Source organism: Vespula vulgaris, chromosome 12 (genome assembly GCF_905475345.1).
Source record: "Vespula vulgaris chromosome 12, iyVesVulg1.1, whole genome shotgun sequence".
Classification (NCBI taxonomy): domain Eukaryota; kingdom Metazoa; phylum Arthropoda; class Insecta; order Hymenoptera; family Vespidae; genus Vespula; species Vespula vulgaris.
The window spans coordinates 903,713-925,321 of NC_066597.1; the positions used below are offsets into that span (position 1 = coordinate 903,713).

The 21,609-nt window shown below is 35.8% G+C and overlaps 5 protein-coding genes and 1 long non-coding RNA gene across 9 annotated transcripts; 3 read left to right on the forward strand and 3 right to left on the reverse strand.

Moving 5' to 3' along the window:
* Positions 1 to 177: 177 nt before the first annotated feature.
* Positions 178 to 5,783, reverse strand: LOC127068038 (zinc finger protein 615). 2 transcript variants are annotated; one of them, XM_051003635.1, is made up of 6 exons: positions 5,530 to 5,783; positions 2,160 to 2,401; positions 1,224 to 1,742; positions 1,017 to 1,124; positions 750 to 914; positions 178 to 656 (listed from the first exon to the last, which is right to left on the reverse strand). In XM_051003635.1, the coding sequence occupies exons 2-6, from the start codon at positions 2,394 to 2,396 to the stop codon at positions 270 to 272; spliced, it is 1,416 nt and encodes a 471-aa protein (XP_050859592.1). In that variant the 5' UTR covers positions 2,397 to 2,401; positions 5,530 to 5,783; the 3' UTR covers positions 178 to 269. The 2 variants fall into 2 exon arrangements, with proteins under 2 accessions (XP_050859592.1, XP_050859591.1); XM_051003634.1 differs by lacking the exon at positions 5,530 to 5,783 and adding an exon at positions 3,597 to 4,476.
* A 743-nt stretch (positions 5,784 to 6,526) lies between these two features.
* On the forward strand, positions 6,527 to 13,146 carry LOC127068029 (palmitoyltransferase app). 3 transcript variants are annotated; one of them, XR_007782811.1, is made up of 10 exons: positions 6,527 to 7,061; positions 7,202 to 7,540; positions 7,706 to 7,866; positions 8,026 to 8,184; positions 8,409 to 8,546; positions 8,622 to 8,776; positions 8,847 to 8,964; positions 9,045 to 9,157; positions 9,233 to 11,226; positions 11,606 to 11,753. XR_007782811.1 is itself a non-coding variant. In XM_051003608.1 (10 exons), exons 2-10 carry the CDS (start codon positions 7,392 to 7,394, stop codon positions 11,911 to 11,913), a joined length of 1,404 nt encoding a protein of 467 aa, XP_050859565.1. In that variant the 5' UTR covers positions 6,528 to 7,061; positions 7,202 to 7,391; the 3' UTR covers positions 11,914 to 13,146. The 3 variants fall into 3 exon arrangements, 1 of the variants encoding a protein (XP_050859565.1); XR_007782812.1 differs by having other exon boundaries at positions 9,233 to 10,764; XM_051003608.1 differs by having other exon boundaries at positions 6,528 to 7,061; positions 9,233 to 9,335; positions 11,606 to 13,146.
* LOC127068043 (protein odr-4 homolog) lies at positions 12,486 to 15,634 on the reverse strand. Its single transcript, XM_051003650.1, has 8 exons — positions 15,354 to 15,634; positions 14,960 to 15,139; positions 14,694 to 14,893; positions 14,396 to 14,567; positions 14,176 to 14,322; positions 13,872 to 14,082; positions 13,594 to 13,776; positions 12,486 to 13,523 (listed from the first exon to the last, which is right to left on the reverse strand). The coding sequence occupies exons 1-8, from the start codon at positions 15,444 to 15,446 to the stop codon at positions 13,375 to 13,377; spliced, it is 1,335 nt and encodes a 444-aa protein (XP_050859607.1). The 5' UTR covers positions 15,447 to 15,634; the 3' UTR covers positions 12,486 to 13,374.
* A 32-nt stretch (positions 15,635 to 15,666) lies between these two features.
* Positions 15,667 to 16,967, forward strand: LOC127068076 (uncharacterized). Its single transcript, XR_007782816.1, has 4 exons — positions 15,667 to 15,778; positions 16,101 to 16,189; positions 16,287 to 16,352; positions 16,702 to 16,967. It is a non-coding gene; the product is annotated as an uncharacterized LOC127068076 (long non-coding RNA).
* On the reverse strand, positions 16,158 to 18,474 carry LOC127068073 (uncharacterized). The gene is made up of 3 exons (XM_051003725.1): positions 17,235 to 18,474; positions 16,884 to 17,116; positions 16,158 to 16,814 (listed from the first exon to the last, which is right to left on the reverse strand). Exons 1-3 carry the CDS (start codon positions 17,244 to 17,246, stop codon positions 16,703 to 16,705), a joined length of 357 nt encoding a protein of 118 aa, XP_050859682.1. The 5' UTR covers positions 17,247 to 18,474; the 3' UTR covers positions 16,158 to 16,702.
* A 579-nt stretch (positions 18,475 to 19,053) lies between these two features.
* LOC127068195 (probable serine/threonine-protein kinase kinX) lies at positions 19,054 to 21,600 on the forward strand. The gene has a single exon (XM_051004010.1). The coding sequence runs from the start codon at positions 19,061 to 19,063 to the stop codon at positions 21,452 to 21,454; it is 2,394 nt and encodes a 797-aa protein (XP_050859967.1). The 5' UTR covers positions 19,054 to 19,060; the 3' UTR covers positions 21,455 to 21,600.
* Positions 21,601 to 21,609: the final 9 nt, after the last annotated feature.

The window sequence follows — 21,609 nt, forward strand, 5'->3', positions numbered from 1 at the left end:
TGTTTCATCGATCAAGCGCCGATCTCTTTCTTTACTCACATAATTACGACGTTTGTCCCTTAGTGTTTGCGTCGACGTAACAATAAATACGTAAACGATACCATACGATTTACGCGCTTACCGAGCTTAAAATAAAAAGACGTGTTTTCTTTTCTTTTCTTTTCTTTTCTTTTCTTTCGTTCTTTCTTTCTTTTCTTTCTTTCTTTCTTTCTTTCTTTCTCTGTGTTTTTTCTTTCTTCTTTTGTTATTTCAAAGAAACGAGAAAGAATTTAGCCATTTTTGTTACCGTTACTCCCATACAAGCTTGGATGTACGAATTTGTCATGAAGCGTCCTTAAATGCCTCAGCAAATTGCTTTTTACGTTAAAGCCTTTTTTACAATAGGAACAAAGAAAAGGCCTCTCTCCCGTATGCGTTCTTTGATGTATTACCATCGATGCGTGACTCGGGAATACTTTCTGACAAATATTGCATAATTTTTGATGACTGTGTACCCTTTTTGGTTTAGGAGGTGCCGAGTTGTTCATCAAGGCCAATTGCTCCTCCGTGTGTTCCGTCTGTATGTGACGTACCCATTCCTGAGGCGTTGGATACATATTCCCGCAGAGATCGCACTTTAAAGGTGGAAAGTCTTTACTGTCGTCGTCGACGTCACCCTATGAAAAAGAATACCACCTGCATTTGCATGTCTTAATCGTATCAAGTATAAGTTTGCGATAACGCGGAACGTTTGCCTTATATCTCTTTACCTTCCTCTTCTTTCTTCTGTTCTCGGTCATGTCGGCATGCGTAAATTCTATGTGCCTCACCCAATCCGACGGCCTGTTAAAAGTTTGACTGCACATGTCGCACGTCAACGGAGTATACTCTTCCTCTTCCAAATCACCGTCCTCGTCGGCACTGTGTACGATCTCCTAGAAAGGTAACCACGAACGTGACAACACAATAAAATCATTCATTCGTGCGTTATCAGTTTCGTAAACGATCGAGAGCAACGATAGTTTGATATTACGTACAGGTTTGATATCGATCTCGTGGTCTATCGTCAGGGATTCGGATGGATCGATACTTTCCTCCCAATCGATCGGCTCGTCCTTCACTAACAGTTCTAAATTTAATTCCGCCTATGTGGGAAAAAAAGGAAACGTTTCACGAGTCTCTTCGACGTCTAAGAAGTAGCGAGGAGGTATAAGAAAAATGGTAAAAGTTGGAAAGTGTCTTACATTTTCGCCACCTTCGCTTCTCGACTTGTTAGACTCGACGTCGCTGCTAACGCTCTTTCTCGATTTCCTATTAGTCTCGAGATTTTCCTTGTTCTTGTTCTGTTCGTTATTCTTGTTCTCCTCCAAGATCTTTTTAGTTTCAGATTCGCTAGACTTTTCCTCAATCTTCTCCGCATTCTTCCTTTCGATCGGCTTTTGGGCTTGAACGATGTTCTGCGTTGTCGCTGGTTGCTGCACGTTTTCGACGATCCTCTCGGTAGTCGGCTGAACCAGCTTTATCTTCTGAATCTGTCCAGTCAACGGTACTTGTTCCTTTTTATCACGTTCGACCTTTTGATTGTTGGACTGTATGTTCTCCTTTTTACTGCCCGTGTTCGATCTCCATAATCCACGTACTCTCAATATATCTCCAGCCTTTAAAACTCCTTCCAATTGATCGTTCGTCACAGTCGCCTCTCCACTGTACATGTACTGTATAAGAATCTTCAGCGTGCGGTAACCGATCTCCGTTGGCAATACCTGAAAAATCGAACACACGTGAACACGAGCGCCGAGGACGGCCTTCGTACCACGAGATCTCGTACGATCCCGTTTAAGCTCCGCGAGTGGGATCGATAAAATCTCATCGAGGTGAAATGTGCTTAAGTCACGCCTAAGATCGCTTGCTTTTGAAACGACCACGGATTACGTTGCATCCGATCCGTTTGAACACGAACGGAGCTACCAAGTCGGGTAATTTTTGAAAGAGCTTTCCGATGACTTCGAACGCTATTTCGATTTGGAAGGTATAAGCACGTTCCATTGCGATTCGTAGATCCTACATTCGAGCTCCATCGTCGCACGAACGAATTAGATGTGAAAGCGAGAAAATCTTTCAAAGAAGATCGAACTGCGTTGCACGTCGATACGATCGTCGCAACAGCGTTTGCAACTTACCACGATCGTCGGGGCATTCGAGTTGGCCCCGAAATGACAGGTTTGAAAGATGTGACTTAGGTACGAGGAGCAGGCTGCAAGGACAAACCGATGTGCCGCCACGTGCCGGCCGCAGGACGTTGCCAGAAGAACATCCGCGAAGGATTCCGAATGGAGGAGCGTCGCGACGGAGCTGTGAAGATGAGCCCCGTAGCTGTGCCATTTCAGTTGATAATTCTCCGAAGCAGCGATGGCCATCTTTTCTGTAGCATGCAAAAGACAGAAGAAAGAAAGATAAGCGAGGTTTCCTCGGGCTTTAATTTCTCCGATTCGGTTTCCTTGGTAAAAATTGACGCCTGTTGCACGTTGCACGCACTATTCGAAAACGTTTTTGAGAAAGGAGATCCAGCACTCGATTTTTCTCTCCGTAAAAATAGTCGATAACCGTTCTGGCCGAATCGTTCCGACTCGACGCGTGTCACGCACAAAAAGACGCCCTCGTGGTCTCACGATCCATCCACCCTCTAACGTCGATCCTCGCGGCTGATATATCGATCGCGCGACGCGCTTTGTCCAACGTCAATCGCTATCGAAAGATAAATGAGAGAATGTGCCGCGCGACGCTAAACGATCGACGACGTCATCGTTTGAAGAAAACCGCGCGTCGTCAAAGGAGAAACAATAAAATCCTCCCTCCCTTTCTTCTTATCCGCCTTTTATAAGAGATATAAAGGCGAGAGAACGAATGTTTTCCTCGAATAATTTTACAAAGGATTTACCAGAAAAGAAAAGAAACCGAGGAACAAAATCAGCTGGACAAAGACCCGAGAGAATCCTCTCCTGTCTCTTTATCCGTTTCTCTCCGTTCCTTCGCTCGGCGGATCTCTCGGAGAAGGAATTTTCGCGACGCGCGTAATCGAATTTACAACGGCGCTGACACGACGGAGTCACGCGAACGATCAAGGATGAATTACGTTTCCCTCTCTCGCTCGCTCTTTCTAACACCACCCTCTCGAGTTTTTCACCCTCCTTTCTCTTCCCGACTCTCTTTCCTACTACAGATCCTCCGTTTACACGTTTTCCTTGTCTCTCGCAGGACGATTACGAAAAGAAGCAGCAGCAACAGCAGTAGCACGCTTCGTGTCGTCGTCGATCATCACCGGCGTTTCTATTATTCATCACCAAAAAAAGGACTAGGCACACTCGCGACGTTATTTAATAAGGAGAGAAAGAGAGAGACAGGGTGGGAGGGAGGGAGAGAGAGAGAGAGAGAGATGAGGGGAGGGAGGAAGGGAGGGTGGGAGAGAGAGGGGGAGAGAGGGAGAGAGGGAGGGAGGGAGAGGGAGATAGAAAGACAGAAGACGAGGATTTAAACGAAGAAAACTAATAAAATGGGGAAGAAAGGAATACGATAGCGTCCTTCTATCGCCTTGCAAGAAGAACAAACGCGTCCGTTACCTGACAACATCGGTCGAAGAGAGAGATCTCACTCCCTTTATTTATCGAGTATTGTTCCCTCGTGCACACACTAGGAGGATCGCGCGTCAAAGACGTTGCCGTGATCGTGCAGTCGTTGCGTGCTTTTTCTCGGTCACCGTACTTATTATCGTAGGTTGTTTCGTTCGTCGTTTCTGCGACGGCACCGCGACGGTGTATCTCGCGCGCGTCCTCGTCGTCGACGTCGTCGTCGTCGTCGTCGTCGGTGTTTTGAAAGGTGCCTTCTCTCTCGTTCTCTCTTTCTATCTCCCTCGGCCGCTCTCTCCGACGGCGCGGACGCACGGCCGGGGGGAAGACGGGGGCAGATATGAGCATCGAACCGCGCCGCGTAGGGGCCTAAAAATCGATATTTCGGTCTTTGCTCCATCCTCACCGCCGCCAGCGGCAGCGGCAGCGGCAGCGGCAGCGGCGGCGATAGCGGCGGCGGCGGCGGCGGCAGTAGCGGCGGCCGCTTTCGCCGAGCTAGTATAGACTCTCCCTCCTCCCTATGTGTCTATGTAGCCCCCCTGTATTCGCGTTCGTCATCGATTTTCCTGGCTACCAATCGCACGCATCCATTTATCGTATCGATCGGCCGAGCTGATTTCAGCGTTTGCGTCCGTCCGTCCATCCGCCCGTCCATCCGCTCGCTCCACGATTCATGCTCCGAACGCCCTGTCCCTCCGCCCTACCACCTCTCTTTCTCTCAACCACCCCTTCCCTTTCCCCCATTCTCTATCTCTCCTTCTCCCTCCTTCTCTCTCTCTCTCTCTCTCTCTCTCTCTGGAGCTTAACTTCACTCACTCGCCCCTTTTCATTTCCCCCTTCGTATAGCCCCACTTCTCTACCTCTTTCCACCGGTCTTTCTTTCTTTCTTTAGCTGCTGAAAGAGACTTCTGCCACCACCACCACCACCACCACTACCACTCCATCGCACCACACCACCACCACCACCACCACCACCACCACACCACCACCACCAGTGTCCTTACTACACACCACCCCGCCAAACGGAAAAGCGTTTGAAAATACGTGAAAGCGCGCGAATGTCTTCCTTCTTCCTTCCTCTCCTCTTTTGACTACAACGACTACGACGACGACGACGACGACGACGACGACGATATTCGATGAGGAATTTTCTCCTCGTGAGCTTTTCCTCGCCTCGCTAAGCTCTCCCTTCTTCGCTTATCGCCATAGCCCGGTATCCCTTAACTACGCAACTACCCTCGATCGTTCATCCCTTTCTTCCCTACCTCGAGCATCTCTCCCTCTCTCTCCCTCTCTCTCTCTCTCTCTCCCTCTGCACACCCTCCGCGAAAACGTGGCGACGAAGACGACGATCGCGATTTTTCCCGCTACGCCTGTTGATCCCGGCAATGATCTCTTCCGAACCGTTTCGTTCGCGTTCCGACCTTTTTACGATGGCCCTTCTTTCTCTACTACTACCTGCTACCTTTTTATTTCTTTCTCTTTCCCTTCTCCTTCTTTTCTTTTCTTTTCTTTTCCTTTATTCTCTTTTCTTTTCTTTCCTTTCCTTTCCCTTTTTTCTCTTCTCTTCTCTTTTCCTTCTCTTCTCTCATTCGATTCTCTCTTATTTCTCTTCGATTCCATTTTCTTTTTTTATCCCTTTTTCTTAAGCAGAAGGCAACTACCCCCGCCCGTAAAAAATACAGATTGATTTTTCCTCGCTTCAGACTCAAGAGGAGAATGAAGATCTCTGAGGATTTTCTCGATCAAAAAGAGCACGATCACCGAAACGGATCGTTTGTTTTTCGATCGGCTTTTGTTCCTCGATCGAGATTCGCCGAGGAAACGTCCATCTCGATCAATTAGAACCGCTATCGATCTTACGCGATATCAGAAGAAAATGATTACGATCTCGTTTTTTTGCGGGAAGGTAAACAAATATTCGTACCGTGTTCCTCGATCTTCCTTCTTCTCTGGAAGTCTCTGGAAAAATGTGGATGCGTCCTGGGTAGGATCCAAGCGTGGGATCGACGTTTCCTCTCTTCCCTCCTCTTTTATATTTCTCTCTCTCTTGGAGTTGCCACGGTGATCGTCGGCCGCCGGCCGCTTCGTTCTTCTTCGACAGCCACGAAGATGGCGTTCACGGTGCGATCCTTCGATTTTCAAGATTTCAGCGTGCGTGCATGGATAGAGAGAGGGCGGAAAGAGTGAGCGAGAGAGAGAAAGAGAAAGAGAGAAAGAGAGAGAGAGAGAGAGAGAGAGAGAAAAAGGGGTATGCGCGCCTACGACGTGTATACTGCATTGCGTCGACGACCTATTTTGCAAGGATGGGAGGGCGATAAGTCGCGCGCGCTACTAACGTTCAACGATCGATCACTACCGTTACGAGCAATCGTTCCTTTTATACGAGACCCTTTCGTACTTGATCACTGAAAATTTGTAACGACAAGAAACCGACATCTTTCCCCTTCGATCTCGATTCAACACGATCGATTCCATCCTTCTAATGTTTCCTTCCTTCGACGTCTAATTTATTCTCGAAATAATCTCTCATTTCTAATCGTAAGGATATTCGTAGGATAGATTGATCGGACGAACATCGTATTTCCAGTGACGCTACGTTAATCCTTCTACGTCAAAATTTGCCGGACTTCGTTAGACGCGTTGAATAATTGAGAAAAAATATATCTAATACCTTCCTCGTAATGTCTATCCAGCTTCCTCTTGTATCTTTATATCCGTATTTTATGTCCGATCGACGTTAATAGAAATACTTGATATTCGATATTACGATCAATCGTGGCGTGAATCTTTCGGCAATCCTCGAACGGCGTCGATCCTTTTGATGATTTCACGATATTTCGAATTGAGATCGTCCCTGTCCAGCGGGTCACGTGACCCAGAGATCACGTGGCGCTTTTTCGTCGACCGCGAGGGCGCGCTATTGTAGTTTTGATTAAACATGACGAGGATCTGTTTGCTCCATAAATACACAACTACGTTTGTCAACTCGTCTTACATCCTTAGGTCAAACATTACAATGTTATTATGACTAGAGTAGAAAAATTTGTATCGTCGAAGAATGGATCATTCTCTAACGAACATAAGCTACGATTTTGCGCGTAACATGTAGCCAGTCGACCCACTTTACGAATAGATCATTATTCTTCGTCGACGATCGTTGCTCGACCATGATCTCATCGATATAACAAGTGTTCTTCGAAGTCTCTATTCCTTCGAAGAAAATTGTGATGTTTTTGCATTGAGAGATAGTTCACGGTCGTTCAGGAAACTCGAAACGTACGAGAATACAGAGTCTGGTGTTCATTTTTCTTGAGAATGTCGTGGGTCCTTACGTGGTTCGAATACGTGCATTTAGTGGACGATCTAATTAGGTTAAGTTGACTAATGGTTCGAATTTTTTATCGTAACATGATTTACCTGTGGAGAACCTGATGAATTGATTGTCAAATGCATGTTGTAAGTTTAAATGTCTTCTCTTTTGCCTGTGTTTACGTCGACGTACGATAAACATTAGCGAGTGTTTTTGACAGTTCCCTTTCTTTTGAACATTATTTTAAATCTTCATGTATTTATAACGACTCTAATTCACATTACAGTTTTGTTTGACAAACGTTGAATACAAAAGTACCTAAGATTATCAGGAACCAAGATGAACTATGGTTGTGCATTTATTAATATTTTACACGATGAAGACTCAATGTGTGTGATAAACTTTTTACAAAGATCTCTACTATACTTGCTTGTATATATTAAGAATATTTAGAGTGAAAGTTACTATTAATCAATATGCCGCACGTGACCAGAAAATGGGAATTATTTCCTGGTCGAAATCGTTTTTGTTGCGATGGCAGGGTGATGATGGCACCACAAACGGGTGTCTTCTATGTTACAGTGTGTTTGGTAGCTGGTACAAGCGGATTGTTTTTTGCCTTTGAGTAAGTTCTTTTCGTTACTCTATGTGTTTTGCATTGCGATGAATATTTGGATTCCTCTTAAAATATATCTATGATTCGTGATTGGCACGTTGTCTATTTAAAATTATATTATTCTTTTTCTTTTTTGTTTTGTTTTCTTTAAATATCTTTATTTGTATTTTACAGTTGTCCATTTTTGGCTGTGCATATAACACCTGCAATCCCGGTAATAGGTGGATTATTATTCGTATTTGTAATGTCTGCCTTGTTTCGAACCAGCTTTAGCGATCCTGGTGTTATTCCAAGAGCAACACCTGATGAAGCTGCTTATATAGAAAAACAAATTGGTATGAGTATGAATATACGTGTATATATATTTTCTAAAGTCTTTATTTTTTTATCAATGTAGTTATAGATTTTTTTTTTTTTTCTTTATGATAATGTCCAGCTTGTGAATATTTTGTTAAGTATTTACCTATTTATGTCTTTTGCATGTGCTGATACAGAAGTACCAAATAATGGTAACTCTAAAACGTATAGACCACCTCCAAGAACAAAAGAAGTATTGGTACGAGGACAGCCTGTAAAGTTGAAATATTGCTTTACTTGTAAGATATTTAGACCACCAAGAGCCTCGCACTGTAGCTTATGCGATAATTGTGTAGGTAGGTTCAGAAATTTTAGCATATATTTAGTGTTTGTTTTATACCTGTCCTTAATGTTTCGATAATTTGGTTAATGTGTATATGTGTGTATATATATATATATATATATATATATATATATATATATATATGTGTGTGTGTATATATATATATATATATATATATATATATATATATATATAAACCATCAACAACGATATATATTTTATTTTCAATTATTCCAGAAAGATTTGATCATCATTGTCCGTGGGTTGGCAATTGTGTTGGTAGAAGAAATTATAGATATTTTTATGCTTTTATAGTGTCTTTAGCATTCCTATGTGTTTTTATATTTGCCTGTGCTGTTACACATTTAATAATGCGTGAGTATTTTTATGCTGAAAAAAAATGTAATACCAAAATATCTTATAACAATTGTTTGTTTTTATTAAATTTAGTTACAAGAGATGACAGACCATTTTTAGAAGCTGTCAAATTATCTCCTGGTAGTGTCATTGTAGGAGTGATATGTTTTCTTTCTGCTTGGAGTATTTTGGGTCTTGCTGGCTTTCACACATATTTAGCCACGAGTAATCAAACAACTAATGAAGATGTGAGTATATTAAAAGTTGCAAATTGTCAATAATTGAAAATAAATATATTAATTTCTGTTGTACTTACAGATCAAAGGTTCTTTCACAAGTAAAATAGGCCAGGAGAGTTTTAATCCTTATAGTCGAGGAAATATTTGCGGAAATTGTTTCTATGTCTTATGCGGTCCTTCACCTCCAAGTTTAATTGGTAATTTTTATTACTTTTTTTTTTTATTAAGATCATTTGTTATTAATCCATAAAATGCATTTATATTTATCTGCGTGCAGATCGTAGAGGAATAGTTACACCCGAGTATCGGGCAGAGCAGGAACGAGTTTCTGATGAAAATGTGATAGCTAATAATAAGTCATATGGAACTGTAAAGATCGTGCAACCACAGGTAGGATGGTTTATTAAAATGTTTATTTAATATTTGGGAAAAGAAAGCATTTACTTTGAATTCTATGATTTATAGTCCAATGGAACAGGCATGCAGACAAATGTTCCCACAGAACTTACGGATTCTATGAATAATCTTGTTACTGGTCGATATTCTCCAAGATTAGAATCTATTAATGGTGAGTTGTCTCTTTTACGACATCCTTCTCGCTGTACTGATGATCTTCCCAAATATTCTCATCAGTATATCAGTGATATTTATGTTCCACCATATCCTATGCAACATTGTCCTCAAGATTCTACGAAACATATGAAATATAATGTAAATGATAGGATAAATCCAGAATTTCAAAAAGGTATACATAAATATCCTCATAGATGTAGAGAAGAGTATCATAGGTGTTCAGATAATAATCTCATATATGATCAGTGCATACAAGATCACAAATATGCAATCGATCTTCAAAAATATCCGCAAAGATATTCGGAGGATACATTACGATATAAAATTGATGAAAAGAATGGTTACTCTGATTTACAAAAATTTCCTCAGTGTCGCTCCGAAGATCCTTTACGAATCCCTCAGGCTCATCATACTATGAAATACAATAATCTAAGATGCACTGATCATAGTATAAAATATCCATTACCAAAAAATATATTACCAGCACGCATATTAGGTGCTACTGGTATACCGATTCAAGCAATAGGACTTATAGATAGCCGTTTTGGTTCAAATCCATTAAGTAATAATTTATCATATGTTGACAATTCGTTTTGTCCTAACGATAGTACAGAAGAAGATCTTTTAAATCGACGATTTATCATGAATTCTATGAGTGATAATGATGACATTTAACATTCATTATAGAAAATGCATTTTCATTATGCATTAGTAAATATTAATAAAGCTGCAAAACAGCTTTACAACATTCAGCCTCGCCTTTGTAACATGTAATATGATTGCAGCATAGCTGGCAATAATAATAAGGTAATCATAACATTGGATATAATGTAGTATCCAAATGGCACTGGTAGTATTTTCTTAAAAACAAAAAGTTGTAGTGCATTAATACAATGTGCAATGTATCAAATTATCATCTTGTTGTTAGAAGCAATTTATGATATATTATTAAACAGAGCTGTGTATATAGTAAATAATACATTTATAAATAATTTTTTTGTAAAGTATCAAATATTCTTTCAAACGTTTATATATGCATCTTAATGATGAACTTTCGTTTTTTTTCTTCTTATTTTTTTATTTATTTATTATTATTATTTCTTTCTTTCTTCTTTATCTTCTTTTTTCTTTTTTTTTTTTTTACATTATTTGATTAATTTTGATATTGTACTTTTGAGAATATATATATATATATATATAAATATCATTTGTATTGTTACTGAATTTCTATTTATCATTAGGAAGGATTTTATCCAAAAAGGTGCTTTTCTGCCAATTATATTTTCTAGATTTTTTCTGTAGGATTTAACAATATTTTTACTGGTTACTAATGCTTTTGTCAAATTATTCGATAACAATTCAATGAATCATTTTTCTTTGTTCAAATTACATCCTGTTATCGAGGGCTCAGAGAATTCCATTTGGTAAGTTTACTTTCTTACATCTGAACTAAGTGTATGTTCTAATAAATGAATGGGTTGGCATTATTAATGACTTTACTAAATCACTGTGCCATATCTATTATTTTTTCTGTCACGCGAAACTAATTTTAGAATATTGTCATAATTCAGATATTAGTAATATACACATTGGCTTTTTTCTTATAAAAAAATTAACAAAAAAGATTAATGAATTTCTATTATAGATAAATATAGCTTTGTAAATATAAATAGTATCGGTGTTCAATCTTATTATTAATTTTTTTACATAGAAATAAAATATTTCCAAAGTTTTCGTTATGCACGGAATATAGATACCATATATTAGTAAATCATACAAGTATAAAATCCAAGTTATATTATTATATATATATATAAAATTACTTGAAATATTTTTTACATTTGGAAAAGAAAACAGTGGTGATGGAGGAATCTAACTATATAAAGGTATTTGTATATTCGAGAATGAGCACATTCTGTTTTCTTTATAAATAAAACAATAATATAAAATTCACACACTATCAACACATACACATTGTACAAAGTCGTGTGAATTAAAACATAATAAATTAATGTATGATTATGCTTACATAAGTTGTACATTGCAAAGGTACAGAATAACTTGTATATACTTTGATATTTATTTCATGATATATTTTCTATATATATATATATATATATATATATATATATATATATATATATGTATATGTATATGTATATGTATATGTATATGTATATGTATATGTATGTATGTATGTGCATATCTTCCTCTTAGATAAAATATGAAGAAATTATTTATATTTTATTGCTCATCTTTTTCTAGGTAGTACTACGAATAGTGTAAGTCAGCTAGTTACCAACGAAGTACCATTAGCATCGCTCAATATTGCTCCGATTGATATTGACGAAATTGCTCCACTTCCCCCGCGTCCAAATGTTGCGGTTTCTTCTACATTGGATACCACTTCAATACCATCAGTAACTGTGACTACTCCATTGTCTGCATCCAGGCTTAGATTGTTACAAGACACGACTATGATCGAATCTGCTTTAGATTTAGATTCATTGGAAGATGCAAGTGTTGGTAGAGGAAGCCAAGTAGGCCTTATTAAAATGGGAGCAGTATCATAATTCAATCTATTTTTATGATTGACTTAATTTACACATACATTACACACACATTTTTTTTATTTAATAAATTGAAAAAAAATTTTTTTTCAATATTATATGAGACTATCTACTAACAGACAGTTATTATACATACATACACACACATATTTAGAAATGATATCAAACTTTAGGCCTATTTGTATGATGATATATAAGTATGTGTAGTAATTGCTATGAATTAGTAAGTGTTGTTCTCTATAATCAAAGATTACCAATTTTTGTGATTTATACAAAATAGTAGATTCAAAAATATTAAAAGAGAAAAGCTCAATTTTATATTTCTCACAGCCACAGGGACCTGGATTTGATATTAACAGTAAACTGATAATAATTTTTTTTATTCATATTTACAGATTTTATTAGGTTAATTGTAATAAAACACATACACACACACACACACATATATATATGTACATATGTGTATATATATATAAACTGAAACAATATAAATGTTTACAAATATTTCTTGAGGATTTCTGTGGCAAACTGGTATTTTTTAAATTCATTAAAGCGGCACTATTTACTACTTACAGTTAATTACTCTAACTTTTTTATTTTTTATACAAATATTGGCTCTTATAACAGATTAGTACATGTTTATACAAATTTTCTGATTTGCGCTTCTAATATGCACTTACAGTATTGATTGTTACACTTTGCGGAGTGCATATATAAGATTAAGTGTAAGTATGACACACAAATGTTTACTATTGAACTTTTTTATAATAACACTTCAAAATGATGTCTTTCCAATAGAATTATTGTGTACAGTGTAAAAACCATTTGTAAATACAATAAGTATAAGCATAATAGTATAAAATTTAAGCATTTAAAAACTTTACTAAAATGATGCCATGTTGGTATCAAGCATTTAAAAAAAGGAAATAATATGATTACCACTGCCTTATTTATGAATAACTTTATTAATACAGCATCTTGTTATTTGATTTGGCATGGTCATGAAACATATTATTTACATAGATAGTTAAATATTCAATGATATAGCAGAAATATTATATTATATATAATGTATATTACATAAAAAAATTGCAATTACAATGACCATATATATTCTTTTTGTATATAATACATGTATATGACATTCTGTATATATATACATATATGTATATATATATGAATATATTGTGTAGATGTATCTTAAGAAAATTATAATATAGTGCAATTTGAGAAAGATTTGACGACTACTTTTTATATAGAATTCAATATAGAATTATTACGTAAACTGTGTATAACATTCTTTACATGTGTGTATGTATATATATATATATATATAAAATATATACTTACATATATATAACGTATGCATATATATATATATATATATATATATATATATATATATATATATATATATATATATATATATATATATAATGAGAATCAGCCCTTTTTTGTATTTAATTAATACAGATGATGGAAAAGAATTGCAGCCACAATTATAAAAACTGTTATACTTAAGCCAATAATATGTAGAGTAGTTAGATGATTCTCTATCTTTTCAGTGTTTACAGGTATACTAGGAGGACCACACTGACAAGTATCTATGGCTTCTGTATCAATATAAATAACGAATATTATTATTTTCATATTTAGCAAATAATAATAATTGCAATAAGTTACCTGCATGACATTCTATTTCTTTTTGAATGTCTAGATCCTCAACATCTACATCTAACAGTTCTTGCAAATATACCAATGCCTCTTGTGGTTCTTCACCAGGAAATAGATAACTTGATAATGTTACTCTACTTTTATGCAAGTGTATCAATATTCTTCTTGGAGGTTCATGTAATGTAATATTTTCTAAAACAAATAATAGATTTTAATCAAAATGATAAAGATATATTTTAATAATATTATTATATATAAATTATAATTTCATAATAAGACAAATGAACCTTCAGGAGAACCATCTTCCTCTTCGATCAAACTATCCACGTGCATTTCTAATCTACTGGCCAATGATCTTACTATATCTTGTTTTATTGCTGCAGTAGCTTCTTCAATACTTGTTTTGCCAGTTACAAATGTTTTACTGACCAATTGACCTATTAACCACATCGATTCGCTACTAGGTTTTACTTTTACATCTGTAGAAGCTGATTTCTCCTGTAAGTAAAATCAATAAAAAATGTAAATCACAAGAAAAAATTTTAGAAAATCATATTAGCTACAAACTGTAAATTGTATTACATTACTTACACAAGGAATATACAAATCAACCTCAAGTTGATTTTTATTATTTTCATTTGCAATTACCGTTTCAATTGCATCATTAGATGATCTGATTTTTCCTGCTATCATAACAAGCGCAGAATCTATCATATTTGATACATCTTCCAATATCTCCTATAATTCAATAGACAATATATTTTCATTTTATATATACAAGAGATATCATTATATTTAGAATTGATTGTACCTGTAATTGCTGTTTAAGCGATTCAGGTTCTTTATTTGTAGCTATACAAAACATTCTGTCTAAATTAACAGCAGTTTCAAGTTCAAGCCAAGGAATACTCTGAGTTCGAAATTTGATATCTACTGGTTTTAACATACCACTTTTTACATCATCTACCAATTTACAGACATATCTGTGAATTAAAAACTGAAATGTAGATAGAATTAAAATTGGATTAAATCAATTTATCTATAACCAATTTACATGTCTGTTGTAAGATTAAATATAGAGTAAGATCAAGCTTAAAAAAATTCTTTACCTCTGCGTTATACTGTTGTAGGTTAATATAAAATTGTGCTGATTATTTCCATGAAGATACTTATTCAATAAAAAATTTCTTTGAATTGTAAGAAGAATTGATCTAAACTTATGTACATTAGCATTATTATCTAAAGTATCCTCAGGTCCAGCCAGAAATATACCAAGTATACGCATTCCACCGGGTAACATTCTTGTAACCTTTATTTGAAAAATAACACATGAAAAATATTTTGGTTGGTTTCTAAAATAGAATTGAATACTCACATCGTTGGCATGATCTGCAAGCCAACTTTCTGGTATATCTCGAATAGATTTGAAACATTTTTTTAAATTATTTTCATCTGTATCTTCAGAAGAACTTATCAATGTTTCTTCCACAACATTCTTAGTACGCGGTGGTGGTGTTCTTGCTAAATGTACTAAATAATCTTCTTTTTCTAAACTCTAAAATACATGTTATTTCAATTTGTGTATTGACAATAATAACGATTAAATATTCAATGGATGAAGGTACAATTTTTTAAAGTTATTATTAATAATAATATAATCATATTAACAAATATACTTTTATATCTGTCTAAGTATGACATATGTTAGATTCAAAAAAAAATGAACGATCGAGAAAGGGTTAAAAAATTATGAAAAACAAATGTCGTACCTGTCCTAAAATTAATCCCACTTCGTATCCTGATGTCCCGAAAGATGTTAAACGAGAACGAACAGATACTTCGGATATTACAGTACGTCCCATTTTCTTTTGTTTTGTTTCTTTTTGGTGCTACGTATTAAATAAATAATCTGGCGCGCTTTTAACTCTCTTACTGACAACTACGCAAATTTCTTCTTTGATTTATAGTATCAAGTAATAATCTCGTATGAAATCGTTACATATAAAAAAAAAATAATTTATTTAATTTAGACGAATAAATAAAAAATCTGATTTCTAAAAGAAGAATTTATATCGTAATATTAAAGATATAGAACTTTACAGAATTGATTATCGTAGTCTTTGAGCGCCATCTAGCGACGAAATGTACAAATAAATTTGAACAAGACATCCCTGATAATAGGCAACAAATTTACGTACGTGTAAAAAGTAGCCCTGCTTGCATACTTAGGATTAATAATTTAAAACTGTATATTTTTAATGTTGAATTAGATCGATAACGAATATATATTATTAGAAAATTATTAATAAAATATGCTTTAGATATTGTTTGTTTTATATGAACTGTGCGATATAGATACATGTTTGTTTGCCTTTTGGTTTCTAAGCAACGTAATATCTAACCACTGCTGTCTGTCAAAACATGCAGTAAACTACTGCGTAGACAAATCTTGCGTATGTTTATTAAAGGTGTTAAAAATATAATAAGATATTCGTTTGTTGCTATGTTTTCAACAGACGTCAATCATGAGCGCAATAATCAGTCAATTTTTGAAGAGCAACAAGCTAAACTACAAAAGATCCAGGAGCTTACGAATATGTTAAAGGTTAATATTTAATGTAATTGTAAAATAGAATTTTATATAATTAAACAAAAAATATATAAGTAAAAAATAAAAATTATTTTATATATATATTTTTTAGGATACTAATGAAAACTTAACAATATGCGAGGAAATACTGACAACTTACTTGAGGAAACGATTGAAGGTGTGTATGAAAAAGTTTATAGTTATATCGATTATTTCTATGAATTCATATTTTATTCATTTAGTCAGCATGCGATATATAAATGAATTAGTTGACATATGTATCTATATATATATAAACATGATGATGCGTGAGCAATGATATTGAACTTATTCGCTAGCCAACTTTACGTGTTAAAATTTAACTAAAGGATCGTCGTTTCTACTTATTTTCGATCAACTTGATCTTCTAATTAATTTCCTTTCGTTAAAAATGTAATCGTGATTACGAACTAAACTTCTCTTCGATAGCTAGATATCACTAATGATGACGCACGTATACTAAATGATAATCTGTTTACGTTTCATAGATTACCATTTTTTGTACCATCCACCATGACCATACCAACCTCCATAACCACCGTACCACCAAGGCCAGCCAGGGTACCAACCACCATACCATCCACCACCCCACCCACCATACCTAAAAAATAGAAATATTAAAAAAAAGAAATTATAGATTTGTTATTCTAATCGAGAAAGAAATTCTCACCAAGGCCAACCGTAACCACCATAACCACCGTAACCACCATAACCACCTCCGTATCCCCAAGGACCCCAACCAAAACTTCTCTTCGTTAATTTTTTGTTGGCTTCGTTTTCTTGGCCGCTTGGTTGTACTTGGAGTATCGTTGTTGCTTGCTGTTCTATTTCCTTATTGTCGTTGGATCTCGTAGAAACAATTGTTTCCTGGCCAAGGACCAGGACGATCAATCCAAGAAGCAACTAAATAAAATAAAAACATACTCAAATACGCCATCATCTATTTACATGGCACATATATTTTACAATTTGATCATTTTCTTTAATCCTTTTATCACAAAAGACTTGTTCGATGTCTTACCAGTAGCTTCATATTAAGACACGTGTACCGTTGAACTAACGTGAACACGGAAAGTTAACACTTCTTTTATACCAAGTTGTTCATGTAACTCGTTCATCAAGATACGGTAAATTCTAAGATCGGTGTGTGTTCACGTTCATCTAATGGCTAACAACTTTGTGAAACTGGTCCTACCTAGAGAATAGTGTTGGACCACGTAATAACCTGTCCCAAAGACTGATCATTGCAGGATTTGATTTAAAGGGAGTGACTTGAACGCGGAATTCAATTCGTCTGCATGTATATACCGGTATGTTGTTCAAACGTAGAAAACTATATTTGTCGATAGCATAATACTGCGAATACAACTTGATAGAAGTAAAATATTAATATTTATTATTACAAAAATAATATCCTCTGATCTCTCTCTCTCTCTCTCTCTTTCTCTCTGAAGCTGCTAAATTAAATCAATCAAACGTAAAATGAATAGACTTCGATAGTAATGCTCGAATAAATTTGTTTTTTTCCACAAGTTGTATCGGAGTTTGTTTTGTCAGTATAGAGAGCTAGTTTTTTTTTTCTTCCTTCTTTGATTCCGGGAGGTTTTGTAGCACCGGATTAGGAAACTGATATCCACACAGGTGGGCACACAGCCAGTGGCGCAAACTTTCTCCCGTTGGAGAATAAGTTGAATAGCTCCGGTGCTTACGAAAGTCGAATCGGAAGGTATCCGATTGAACGTAATTCGTTCTTCAGGCAGACATTCATCATCGAGAAAAAGACCAAGCCATGGCAATTCGTACGTTTCGAATCGTTGAACGTCATCTATGTCAAACTTTCGCAAAACATCGTGAATGTCTCTTCCTTTTTTTCTTCCATTATTACCGAAGCAAAATGATGTAATTTCTTAGAGCAAAATTATCCATACCACAGTCGTCGTTATTCCCTTCGATCTATGTAGAAAAAAATTTAATTACTTTCTTCGTTTCTTCGGAGCTTTTCCGTCTCGTTTTTCCATAGTTTTTAATAAATGATAATAAATAAATCGACTTTCGCTCGATCACGATAAAAAACCAAGTGAAATTAAAGATCTTTCCTTCTTCATATTCATTGTTTGAATTTGTGACTTATAGAAAACATTATTATGAAAACATACAAATAAATATATAGATTAAAATTGAACTAGAGCTTAGAGAAAGAGAGAGCCCGAGAAGGGGAAAGTTTTCTCCTCGAGAACGTTCTTTCTTAATAACCAAAAAATTATTATAGAATATACGTTTCGCACAGTTGGATTTTATGAGTGCGACTATGAAATTAAGAAAAAGTTCTTCTGTCAAGTCAACCGTGGTATATAACATTTTACGTTATTCAACAAAAGTTGATACAGCTAATTCGTCAGTCTTAAAAGTTTCCCTTTGGATATAGTACATCGTGCCGCTTCAGTTGTTACAAATCAACAAGTGGATGCGTGTAATTGAAGAGAAACTCTCGACATTTCTTTCCGATATTATGCAAAAATTTGTTCTCTCTAATCATATACCATTCCTCAGTTCAAAGACTGACGTTGACTCGTGAGCATTACATTTTTAATATCCGAAAAGATTTGTTACCATATTAAATGTCTTTGTTGGCTCGTCGTTCGAACATTTAAATTCTTTTGATTCTTTATAAAAAAAAATCCGTGCATTATTTGTACATTTTCATATCATTCGTGAAACATCATTCTGAAGTGAGTGAAATCATTCTGAAAGCTACATGTTATAAGAGTTACAGTGACCTGCCATGTCGTTCAATGTGTGAAGCCAATATTATTTCGAAAAGAGTAAAAGAAAAGTGTTTCTTCGACAATGAAACTCAACGGATCACTCTGTATACTCTACTTGTTCTACTTCATAAATACAAATGGCGTCGGATGCAAGAGCCACTCGTTTCCGAATTCGACCAACGTAGAGAAAATCTCTTCTCCGAGAAGCATCGAAGATAACAAGGAAAATCTGAATATAGTGGAAAAATATCGGGATAAACGTGCGTTGGGTTTAATTTTGTCAGGCTTAGCTCAGATTTTTGGATACACTCCAACTCCAATACAATTGGCTTCACTTCCAAATCCAGTTGGATCTGACAATAATCCTGGTGCATCGGGAAACAATCAAAGTTCTTTTATGCCACCGATGCAACCTTCGAATTCGCCTAATCAAGCTTCCACAGCTTCTCCCACTCAGACAATGCCAATATCGACAACAACGACAAGACCTAGACAAAGAGAAACTATCAGATTTACCGGTGTTGTTAATTTTGGTAACAGGTCGGACGTGGTTGGACATTTGCAACAATATGAAAGAATATTTCATGGTACTCAAACAACAACTCCTGCATCGTCATCATCGTCGTCATCATCATCACCACCATCGATGCCTGTACTTTTATCGACGACCCCATCATCTTTCAGTACAATGTCATCGTTTGATATAAGAGAATCACTAAAATATAGGCCACCTTTGTTAAGTCCATACTTGGTCAAAATCCCTTTACCCATCGCACCTAATCTTCCACCTCCTATATCTCCAACAACGAAAATTAATTTTTCTATTAAAAATACGAACATGCCGCGTAGGAAGGAACAAGAAATTGTTTATAGAAAGAACGAGAATATAGAGAATTATACCGTGGAAAATAAAGAAATTCGAAATGAGAAGGATGTAGGTATACCGGAAAGTAAATTTCAACATAACGTTTATGTTAGCGAGCCTTATTGGAAAAAGTTGCACGAAGAAAGAATAACTCAGTTGGAACGTAAACAGCAAGAATGTGCTGAGAAATTAAAGGAACGAGAGAAAGAACGAAATCATAGTTATCGGGAAGAGGATCATTCTGGACAAAGCGAAGGATCGAGGGATCGTGAAAATGATAGCGATGATCGAGAACGAGAATATTCAGGGAATATTAAAGAAGATACACATGGAAACAACGAGGACGAGGGTAACGACGAAGAGTCTGAAAATTCGCGTGAACGATACGAAGAACATCCAGGCTATCCGCGAGAAGGTCCTACGAATGAAAAGCAAAAAAATACCGAAGACTATGACGATTACGACGAAGATGATTCTTCTAGAAATGACGAACGACAAGAAGATTTAAAAGAGCCGATCACGAAAGTCTACGATAATAATTATACCAATGTGAAATACGATAAACCATTACCCATAAGTGATTATTATGAAAAAGAGAGACCACCCCAACAGCTTCGCGATAGTTACGGTGAAATTTTAGACAATCGAGCTTTGGTCGACGAGAGAATAGCTAATTATTACGACTACGTTAACAATCAACAAACCAATCCTCAGGATCCTCCAAATATTTCTGATTATATCGAGGAATCTGAAGAAAAGTACGAGGAAAGGCCGGAGTCGAAAATCCATGAGCAAAATAACGAAGATCCCTATAAAAAACTCAGAGAGGAATACGCGATTATACCATTAGAAAACAAATACGAAGAATATAATTTAGAAAATACCGATCAATCGGAAAAAGATGATAGAAATGAATCGGAGAATCCGAAAGACGAGAATGATCCGACTTCGAATAAAAATGATCCAATTCAGAATAGCGAATCGACTAAATTCGTAGATAAGACTAAACACGTTAATTCTAACGAATTGAAATCTAAGAAGGTAAGTAACATTCGTAATAATGTCATTCCGATAAAAAATAAATCATTTAACGAATTTGCTATCGTTAAACACTCGCCATACATTTTACCAATTCGATATGTTTACGGACCAGAGGAACTCGAAGAAGCTAAAGCGCGTCGTTTCCAAACCGAAAAAGTCAAGAAAGAAGAAGATCATTCAAGAAGTATCAACGACGCAAGGAGTACGATCGATGAAAAAAAATCACAAAAACAAAAATTAAAGGCGGAGGACCTAACTCCTAAAATAGGTCTTCCAGAAAGATTAACCGAGAAAAAATTGCATGAAGGAGAGAGCAAAGAACTTCAAATTTGGCCAGCACCTTTTGATTTTGTTTTTGATAGTACGGAACAAACGAACGTGCGCGTTCCTGTGAATACGAATGAAAATTCAAAGGAAAATATACATCGTCCAACCACTATCATTCCTACTCGTACAATGATCTATGAACGAAATCCGAGTACTTTAAGATACCTTGCACCATTCGTACCAATGCACTATGCGACCTATCAGCAGCCCACACTTTATCTTAATAAAAGACTTATATCGTAAAAAAAGAAATTCTAAATCATCAACGAGACTTATAATAATCTAAAAGAAAGAAGAAATGTATTACAATATAATTAATATAATAATTTTATGTTCTTTTATCACTCATGATATGTTATGTTGTATAGAGTGATTATAGATTGTTTAAATAAAATCCA

Bases quoted from the DNA above. Each gene is read 5' to 3' on its own strand.
- LOC127068038 (XM_051003634.1), bottom strand. The intron at 1,125-1,223 runs GTAAGACACTTT...TTTCCCACATAG, and splicing joins GAAGCGAAGGTGGCGAAAAT to GCGGAATTAAATTTAGAACT. The intron at 915-1,016 runs GTACGTAATATC...TTACCTTTCTAG, and splicing joins ACGAGATCGATATCAAACCT to GAGATCGTACACAGTGCCGA.
- LOC127068073 (XM_051003725.1), bottom strand. The intron at 16,815-16,883 runs GTGAGAATTTCT...TCTATTTTTTAG, and splicing joins GGTGGTTACGGTTGGCCTTG to GTATGGTGGGTGGGGTGGTG.
- LOC127068043 (XM_051003650.1), bottom strand. From the start codon at position 15,446: ATGGGACGTACTGTAATATCCGAAGTATCTGTTCGTTCTCGTTTAACA. The intron at 15,140-15,353 runs GTACGACATTTG...CATGTATTTTAG, and splicing joins TGGGATTAATTTTAGGACAG to AGTTTAGAAAAAGAAGATTA. The intron at 13,524-13,593 runs GTAACTTATTGC...ATATTGATACAG, and splicing joins AGAAATAGAATGTCATGCAG to AAGCCATAGATACTTGTCAG.
- LOC127068195 (XM_051004010.1), top strand. From the start codon at position 19,061: ATGAAACTCAACGGATCACTCTGTATACTCTACTTGTTCTACTTCATA.
- LOC127068029 (XM_051003608.1), top strand. From the start codon at position 7,392: ATGCCGCACGTGACCAGAAAATGGGAATTATTTCCTGGTCGAAATCGT. The intron at 8,185-8,408 runs GTAGGTTCAGAA...CAATTATTCCAG, and splicing joins CTTATGCGATAATTGTGTAG to AAAGATTTGATCATCATTGT. The intron at 8,777-8,846 runs GTGAGTATATTA...TTGTACTTACAG, and splicing joins ATCAAACAACTAATGAAGAT to ATCAAAGGTTCTTTCACAAG.